The sequence below is a fragment of the Armigeres subalbatus genome, chromosome 2 (genome assembly GCF_024139115.2).
Source record: "Armigeres subalbatus isolate Guangzhou_Male chromosome 2, GZ_Asu_2, whole genome shotgun sequence".
Taxonomy (NCBI): domain Eukaryota; kingdom Metazoa; phylum Arthropoda; class Insecta; order Diptera; family Culicidae; genus Armigeres; species Armigeres subalbatus.
Genome location: NC_085140.1, coordinates 326,145,886 through 326,155,855, shown reverse-complemented (window position 1 = coordinate 326,155,855; position 9,970 = coordinate 326,145,886). Strand labels below are relative to the sequence as shown.

The 9,970-nt window shown below is 35.8% G+C and overlaps 1 protein-coding gene across 1 annotated transcript; it reads right to left on the bottom strand.

Moving 5' to 3' along the window:
* Window positions 1-6,783: 6,783 nt before the first annotated feature.
* LOC134216879 (odorant receptor 49b-like) lies at window positions 6,784-8,247 on the bottom strand. Its single transcript, XM_062695661.1, has 6 exons — window positions 7,944-8,247; window positions 7,671-7,884; window positions 7,368-7,616; window positions 7,210-7,309; window positions 7,052-7,150; window positions 6,784-6,990 (listed from the first exon to the last, which is right to left on the bottom strand). Exons 1-6 carry the CDS (start codon window positions 8,245-8,247, stop codon window positions 6,784-6,786), a joined length of 1,173 nt encoding a protein of 390 aa, XP_062551645.1.
* Between the last annotated feature and the right edge of the window lie 1,723 nt (window positions 8,248-9,970).

Below are 9,970 nucleotides of genomic sequence, written 5' to 3'. Positions count from 1 at the left end.
ATCCGCAAGGTTTGTACATACAAAAAGTTAGTGAATTTAACGGGGAAATGTAAAAAGTCATTAAAATACAATTTTTGGTCAGCTTTTGAGGAAAAGAAAACAAACGCACGGAAATTGACCTAGAGTGCGGTGCTGCAAATAGTTCATTGTGACATTTGCAACACCTGGGCAATGCTACATCAATAAAGAGCAATAAAAAATAAGAAAACAAGAAAGAAAAGCAACCAAATTGATAAAATTTTCCATGAACTTCAAACGGGTTAATAAGGGACAAATGCTTAATTTTATTGCTTTTTTATATTCTTTGATAGAAAATTTCCTTTTTTTTTCAATGCTCATTATTGATTTTTTCATGGAAAGGTTTTAATTTCTTGTTTTAAATTTTTTTATTTTGTTGAAAATTTTGTGATATTTTTTTTCTAATATTGATTTATTTATGGAAATTTTGTTTTTTTTTTGTTGAACATTTTGATTTCTTTCTGGAAAAATCTTCTTTTATGATTGGAATTTTTGCTTTGTGGAAAATTTTCTGTTTTGTGGAAAATTCTTAATTGTTTATGAAAATTTTGCATTATTTGTAGAAAATTTGATATTTTTTTATTGCTAATTCCATGATTTCTTTATTGGAAATTTCCTAATTGTTATGGAAATTTTTAAAAAATTTTTAGGCTGAGTTTTCATTTCAGTCGATATTGTATCTTAGAACATCGACTCATGGAAGGTCTTGAAACTAATAAATGAAATCGCATCGGCTCAATGGACCTGCTGGACCTGCTTAGCGATGCACGGATATATCGCTCAGGACTTGGTTAATCGGATCGTTTCAAAACTCCGTAATATCATGTCTTGGGACATTTTGTTTCTTGACATGATTTTTGATACTTTCGAGGGTATGTACTTCAGAGCAGTTTGGCCTATGACACCCGAAAAAAGTACGCCTTTTAAGTTCTTTTTATACTAGTGTTGGCATGATCGAGTGGAAACCCCTAAATATGTACGTTAAATCCTTGTAAAAAAATCGTCCTGAGAGGGTTAAATACCAAAATATAACAATAAATTCTAGAATACCAAAAGGAACCCAAAGATATTAAGGACTGTAGATTTAAAATGAAAACTTGCATTTTAAGCCAAAACTGTATAATTCAGGCAAAGGAATATTAAGGACATTGTGTTACGGTTCTGATTAGAATCATAGAATCTTGGCATAATGAAGAGAGTTTTGAGATTCTGAATGAAACTTGTATGCCCTTAGATGCTTCGCTGAGGTTAATTTATCTTAAGAATTTCCAGTACCTCCAGAGCTACGGAATATCCCAAATACTCTTAGGAATCTATAGGGATATTCAGTGGTAAACTTCATAATTATTTTTAAAAAAAATCACCAATAAAGAAATTAAAAAAAATATATATAGGGATATTTTGGAATATTTCTAAACCATTACAAATTTTTCTCAAAATTTTTATAACATGTTCGTGAGTCCACATTTTTTTGTTTCCTCCTGATGCATCGAAGGTGTGCGAGTTCTAGATATACTAATACCTGATACACATTACAACTTGATAACGTAATCAAAATTTTCGAATTCATGAAAAATTATAATTTCCATGCTGGGTTTAGTTTGATTTTGAATCAGTTAAAATTGTACATCTTCAAAATTGATCGGATTAACCACATGTTTCAGTTATATAAGGTTTTTTTTAAGAAAAAAATTACTTGAAAAAAAACCACGTGGTCAAAGGAGGGGGAGGGGGGGGGTTCTGCCAAATGACCACGATAAGCCACATGGGGGGAGGGGGGTTAAAAATCTTCAAAAATATGACCACGTGGTTTCTGGATGGCCCCTATACTGTTTCTTCTTTTATGCATCGAAACTATTCACAAATCACTATTAGAAATGCTTTGATCACCCTCTCTTGCTCACTTGTTGTTCCAAGCAACAGCAATAGTTCCCTTTGCAGGTCATGAGACTGGAGCCAGAACCATACATATGTATAGCGACTTGACTTTTACTTGTTGCACACATACCCCTTTCCTGATAGCTTCATAGAATGCAACATCTTTTCTTTCTGCTTCGTCACTCAACCACATGAAGGAAAAATCACACCTAAGAACAGTCTTCACATTATATTCGTTGTTTGCAGTCCAGCTGCCATACTTGCTATTTTTTCAGTAGCCTCAGTCCCCACAACGCGTCAGGCTTAATTTAGCGGTGCGCGTGGCTAGGACGAAGCCGTAAAACATAGTTAATGTCAACCCAAATCAACATTTTTCATTGATGCTTTTTAATATCAGTCCCCAACGTAAAACATCAACAAAACAATGCACCAATATTGCAAATCGTGGCAATTGTACCAATACCCAGCTACATCGCTACATTGATACCGTTCGACGTTTGAACGGACTAAACACAGACTTTCCGCTCAATTTACTAATGCTTTTGTTCATTCTATCTCGTTTTCACCTTCGCTTTCCTGAGCAGTAACACACATAAATACCCTAACAGGTTACGAGATTGCAGTGCTACGTCAAACATATTTATATCGGAATCACTCTTGCTAATTGCCCCCATGCCCCTCTCATTCTGGTATTATTAAACGTAGCTCTAATCCGCACTATGACAGATGGGCTAGACGCATTCGATGACAAAAGTGCATAAGCTTTTCTTTTCAAGAACTACACTTTCATTCCTACGTCTGTCTTCTGGTTCGCAGCAAGATCACTTGAAGGCAGGGATGCCAGATTTGAAGACTTGTCTTCAATTTGAAGACATTTGAATCTTTGTGAAGACATTTATTTCATGAAGACATTTTGAAGACTTTTTAAAATATTTGAAGACTTACCTTCTTATTTAAAAATACTTGTAGACAATCAATAAGTCAGCGAATAGAAAATATAATTTGATTACTAACTTATAAATTTTGCGACTTCTAACTTGGTAGACTTGGTAGCAGTGGCGTTTTCAACGTGTCTGTTAAAAAGGTATTTCGATCATTGTATCAGAACGCAATGACCGATCTTATTTATTTCAAACGGCAAGAAAGATAGAATTCTATTATGACTTTTTGGGCTAGAACCATTTTTTTTAATTTCTTTATAATTCATCTGATCTTTTCGGTATTTCCAGAATATCGGTCGAGAATAAGAATAACTTAACAACAGTGAAAATTCGTTTTAAAGAATTTATTCGTGTGAAATAAAAAGAAAAAACCATGAAAATTCTGAGGAATTTCTCATGAAAATTCAAGAGAATTGAAATTGAAAATTCTTTTCAAATTATCTTGGAAATATTTAATAGTTTCAGTATGGGCAAAATTGAAAATTGAAACGGGAAATTCATCTTTATTTGCGGGAAAATCATCTGAACTCCCACAAAGAATTCATTTTCATTTCCACAAGAAATTTGTCTATGTTTTCGTGGGATGTACTCCAAATGTGTATTTGAAATTTCAGGGTTGCCTCTTCGGATTTTCCATGTACCACATTTTTACGGAAAGTTCTAAATTTCCACAAGAAATTATTTTCAATTTTCTCAGAAAATTTTCTTTAGTTTCCATAGAAAATTCTTACGACAGAATAGGTAAATTATTTTTAATTTGTACAGGAGAATCTTTTGAAAAATAATCAGAGGAATTTCATAAACAAATCTGCCAGAGTTTTTATTAAAGACTCAGTAGAAAGTTCAGGGTTACACTTTCGTTACACTTTCTTGTTGAATTATTCCTTGAATTCCTTTGGTATTTTTCAAGAAATATCTTTGGGCTCTCCCTTTAAGAATCTCTCCAGTAAATCCATCTCTGGAATTCTTTCTGAAATTCCACATGAAGCTCTTCCAGGGATTCGTCCAGCAATTCCTTCAGAGATTTTTCTGAAAATTTCTCCAGAATTTCCTTTGAAAGTACCTCTAGGAGCTCCTCCATAAGTTCGTCCAGAATTTTCTCCGCATTTTTTTTTTTTTTTAATCTTTATTAAGGTGAAATTTCTCCGTAGGATCCTCCAAGAATTCCGTCGGAAAGTCCTCCAGTCGTTCCTTCAGAAATTCCTTAGTTTGTTTCTTTCATGACTTTCTACAGCATTTCTTCCAGGAATTCCCCTCGAAGCTCCTGCAGGCATTCGTACGAAAATTCCGCCAAGAATCCCTTCGGAAGTTTCTCCAGGAATTCCTCTTGATGGTGCTCCAATAATGTTGCCGAAAGATTCTCCAATAATACCTCTGGAATTATACTCTGGAATTTCTCTGTTATCTCATCCAGGAATTCTTTCGGAAATTTCTGCAGCAATACCTCAGGAAGTTCCTCCAAAAAGTTATCCAGAAGTTCCTCCTGAAGTTTCTTAAGAAATTTCTTCAGGAACTTCACTGCAAACCCTTTCAGTTATTGCTCAGGAAAATCCTCCAGGAATTCTTGAGGAAAATCCTTCAGTTATTTCTTCCGAAAATCCCTCCGGAATTCCTCCGGAAGTTCCATTAGCATTTCATCCGGAAGTTCCTGGATTTTATTTATTATTTAATTTATCTGGAAGTTCCCTCGAAAATCTTTTGGATGTCCAAAATCCATCATGGATTTATTCAGAAGTTTCTCCAGAAATTCTTCCGGAAATTTCTTCAGAAAATCTTGTGGAAGTTAAAGAAGTCTTTAAAAATAAATTCAGAAGAATTCCACAAGGAAATTTATTTAGAAAAATCCGTTGGAATTATATTTAAAGACTCATTAGAAAATCTTACTCATGAAGATTTAAAAAAGTATTCTTTTGAATTCTAACAATTTTAGTGTTACAAAATAAACGATACATAAAACAAGGAGATGATTGAAGTTACAAACCTATTGGATTTTGAAATTTTTTCACTGATAATCGTAATTTTGATATTGAAGACATTTGAAGACATTTTTACTCGACTGTGAAGACATTTGAAAATATCCACTGGCATCCCTGCTTGAAGGAAACGATACACCACTTGACAGAGTTTTCGGTTTTTCATTCATTGCCCATAGTCCACCAGAGCCAGTAATGCACCAATACCGAGAAACGTAGCAATTGCACCAATACCAACATCGGTGAATACACACTATCACAATTCATGGATTCCTATGGTTTCGTTTCCGCTTTTCTTGTTTTAAGATGGCGTCACAAAAAAAACTAATATTTTCCAAATCTATTTTGCGCTTCACAAAATCACGTCCCACGTTCAATCACCAACAGATCAGCCACAGGCACATTCCATTTTGACTCCTCAAGTCCACACACCACTAGAATACCAATCTCCCGATTCACTACCAGCACCAAAACGGTAAATCACTCAACGTCCCTGACGCCACTCACTCAAAATTTCCCCCAAAACCAAAATTCAATTTCCACAGAAAAACTCCACGCTCACAAATGTAATACGATCTCTTTTCGATGCAGTTAATTCTTATGAACATTTTCCCACAACATTTTGAAGAAACGAAAAACTTTTGACGGAATAATTTGGCTCTTTTCCAATACCACACGTATGCCTGACCGATCGAATCCGGCCATCTTGAAAAAATCCCTATAATATGTATCCTATAATTTTCACACAAATTTGGAAAGATTTCTGTATTAAAATTGAAAATCTGGATAGGCTAACATGTTGAAAGGCAGGAAAGTAGGAAAGGAAAATAAATTGTTTTTTAGATTTTTTATTTGCATTGACAAGTGAAAAAAAAACTTATTATCTGTTTATAAATTAGATATACACAAACAATAACTAAGAAGGTAGATATTACAAGTAGGGTTTCTTACCCCATTCCCGGCCTAACATGCGTACGACTGCATTATTTAATTGATATTTATGACAGGAAGTAACTTTTTCTGAAATTTGTAGGCTGTATAATACTGCATTGGGGTTCACTTCTGCTTAAAAAATAGCTATTCGTGCTAAATATCTTTCAAAGAAGCTTTTATTTGATTTAAATTAACGAGGTGCAGCACTCATTTCAGTCATAGCGATTCCCAATCCGGCATACAAAAAACCAGTTCCCGGCCTAAGCCAAATTTTACTCAATCTCTCAACATTTTACTCTCATTCTCTCTCGAGACGGTAGAAAATGCGATGTAAACAAAAATATGCACGTTCCACGACAACAAGATGCCAGATGGTATTATTCATAATCATTTTTATTTGGTTGAGAAGATATATAAACTCATCCAAGTTTCTTCCAAATACTTTAAAACAATATTTATTTCACCTTTTTAAATCGAGAGAACTATAAATAACATGATAACGTCAACATATTAGACAATTTTCCTATTAACGGTGAAGGATCATTTTTATAATCCTGGCCTTTTGGCAGCACGGTGCGGCTAGAAGTTCTTGGGCCGAGGTGAATTTTTGTTCGGTTTGTGAATACATTTTAAAATGTATTCTAGTATGTTTAAATAAGTTCTAGTGAAACGAACAAATAAGAACAATTGAAGTGCGGGTGTTTAGAATTATGGTGTGGTGATTAACAGCTTCATGCAATGGTTGTATCGAGCACTGTGACGATTTTCAGGTAGGTGTTTATTCGATAATACCGTTTTGTAAAAGGCTCAGTGGTGTGGCATCTGAGAGTGAAATTTTGAATTCTACATTTTTATTTTCTACAATTGAATCAATTAGGAGTAAAACAAGTGATAGAAAAATATTGAGTATTGTGAAAAATAAATGGGAGACTTTTTAAAAACTATCAACCATAAACCTACGACTTCCAAACAGTTTAAATCATTAGTTTTCTGTGCAGTGAGCCGGGAACCGGGTCCATAGGCCCAAGTAGTGATTTACCCTATAAATGGTCTTTCAGCACCACGTAGATCGAATAAGAAGACTGTGTCACTTTACTGAAACGTTCAATGTCCATGAAGAAAAATTTGGCGGCAGTGATTCCTTCGTTACGTTGTGCCCTGAACAAAACGAACGACAACGACCTCTGCACATCCAGTGGCAATGTATACCACTCACAATCGATGATGGCTCGTATCACGGCAAAACTCTAGCAAAAAGAATGAGACATTTGTGTTGAATTATAAACATAATCATGCTGAACAATTTACCTCACTGGTGAGCTCAGTCATCAAGTTACATAGGAAGAAGGTTTCTGCGGTCAACGCCACGAAAAGTATCAATGGACTCACGACATCAACGCCAAAATTCTGAAGAGTAAAAATGTTCTGAGCAACAGGGAAATTTTCAATCGTGTTTCTAATGCTACTTTTCTCAAATACAGAACCATGGAAATCCATATGAGTACGCAATCAGCCATTTGAACGGCCATAGCCAAATTAGTAATTTGTTCCAGAAGTTGAATGCACCTGTAATTGAAATTAATTAATCTACGTAATTGACCAATTTATTGTTTTATGCAATTACTTCAACGCGTCCACATGTAAATCGATAATATCTCGAAGCTCTTCTCGAATTTCGTTTTTCGGGAGCTCGTGTAGCTTACTAAGCCTTACTTGTATCAACCGAAACAATAGAATGGTGCTTCGAACACCACAAATTATAATAACCACGAACAATGCCAGAAGAGCAGCCGACGAGTAGTGTGCTAATCCACCCAGAACAGCATATAGCCCATAATATTTGAAGTTACCTCGAACATCCAGTCCGTAAAATCTACAATAAAACAAATTAATACGCAGTTTTCTTAGACATGTCTGTAAGGCCCACTCTTGTTCCATCATCGTGCGGTATTCTCCTTTTTCAGTTCCATTTCTGCTCTGATTTGCAATGAAAATAACCACACTTTGAACAACTGGGGACATGCTGAACAAAATCAGACATCCCATAATGTACAGGAAGTATCCTCTCGATTCCTTATGGATTAATTTGTTGTATTCCAAGATAATGCTCTTCAACGTTGAATTTCCACCGGGAGAAAACACTGCAAGTACATATTAGAACTCAAACTGCCATTCGATACACATAGGTTCATAATATCACTTTTCCTGTACACCCTCTGAACAATCTCCACCAGACTTTCGAACTTGAAACGATGCCAAGCGAATATGCAAATCCGAATCATAATATGCAGCTGGAATAGCAACTCCGACAGGCCGCGTATCACCAGATCCTGACTGCGATAGCCGAGGAACATTTTGGGAATCACTATCACAACCGTTTCCCACAAAATCGTAAATTGAAAAAATAGAAAATTCTTTTCCCCACCACGTAGCCCATAAGTCTCCATCAAACGAAGACCCAGCGGAATCGCGGCCTGCGGATCCAGAAGCTCGAAGTACTTCATTGTGGAAGGAATTCAACTCATCGGAAGCACCACACGACTGAGCGTTTTTATGCAGCATGGACTACTATTGACAAGTCACCAAATTATGGTTCCTGGGGAATTCTTCAAAAATCAAACATTTCATTAAAATTTCGCCCTCTTTGTGATATGCGTCAATAATTAATAAAGGTCGACTTGTGAGCTGCACTCTATGTAGCACACAAGTGATTTAAAAATGACTAATTGTTAACGGGAAGGAAAACAACACGCAACAACCGCAGTTCGTATTCTGCTAAAAGGTAGCAATTAAAAAGCTAATTCTGTTACTGTACACAATCAGCCATTGCCCATGATATGTTTGATTATGATACGCTGGAGCAAGGTCTGGGTTACATGAAACAGTTACCGGTCATATTTAATGATTGTTATCCGTTGTGCTATTGTGGGAAAGGATTAATGGTGCGAACGTTTAGAGGTAAAAACACAGCGAAAAGGTTTCATACTCATCATATGAGCCGTTGCTCACATTTTCAACGGTGTTATTAATTTGTTGTAGTTGATCGATCGGACACTATTGGCGCTACCATCGCATTTGCATGCTTTTGACGTTTGATCACAGTTGAACACTTCCGTGAGGGACCGAAATCCGTACAGCATCAAAATCCGTCCACCTCATGAAATAACAAGACATTAAAAGGGGTTTAAAGTAATTAATTTATAAATAATGTTATCCTCTTCATATACTTGACAGAAAGTTTGATGGCCATAGAGCTTGCTGACGTCTAATCATCTTACCCGGTTGTATACTATTTCACGGAAATTTTTTTCGCGGTACGACATATCGCGGAATGTATCAACTCTCCGAAACACATTTCGTGGAATGCACCTTTTTCCGTAAGACACTTCGCGGAATGTACCTTTTCACCGAAAGATATTCAATTTGCTAAAAAGGAGCTAACCGCGGTGGAGGTTGGTACTTGGATTCTGATGGCTTTTCCGCAAACGTGACCTTTAAGTGGTCTTGTTGTGTAGAGGATATCACGCCTATCTAGAGAGTAGGAGGTTGAGGGTTCGAGTCCCTCCAAGACACGTAGATTCTTTTTCGCAAATTTAATATCAGTTTGTCCATTTCGAAACATGTGTTGTGCATATGCACAGCCAAGATATTTAACAAAATGGTTTTCCTACTGCCGAGTTGCCGAATAATATGCAATTAATTATTAAGAAAATGTAAGCCCAAACAACGAACTAGTCTAACAATTTATTGCGACATTTACTCCTATTTAGACTTGCCCTGAATAAATGATTATCACAGTCGAATCTCGCACACGATTTCGCAGTGCGTCGAGATTACTGCAGAGTAAGGTTATCTAATTTTTCCATACAATTTTTTTTTTTGAAATACCTTATTTTGATTGGCTTTGCATCTGACAGTCCGCAAATTCGATAGTCAACAATAAAAATAGTTTGTTTTCATCATCGTCTCAAAGCGGTTGACAGTGCGAAGTTCGCAAACGGTGTGAGTAGGATTATCACAGAAAGCTAAACAATTGTGAAAACAGCAATACAAAACTGAATAAAATGGTTGTATACTATTTCTCCAAAAAACATTTCGCGGAATTGTTGCTACTCGAGGGTGATGCTTTCTTTAAATGACCGCATCCGGTGAAATGGACACGTTTGCTCGGTATGAAGAAAAGAAAAAAGGTATTCTCTTCTATAAATTAACACATCGGACCGGAAT

Bases quoted from the DNA above. Each gene is read 5' to 3' on its own strand.
- LOC134216879 (XM_062695661.1), bottom strand. From the start codon at position 8,247: ATGAAGTACTTCGAGCTTCTGGATCCGCAGGCCGCGATTCCGCTGGGT. The intron at 7,310-7,367 runs GTAATTGCATAA...TTTCAATTACAG, and splicing joins TTACATGTGGACGCGTTGAA to GTGCATTCAACTTCTGGAAC. The intron at 7,151-7,209 runs GTAGCATTAGAA...TTTACTCTTCAG, and splicing joins TGGTTCTGTATTTGAGAAAA to AATTTTGGCGTTGATGTCGT.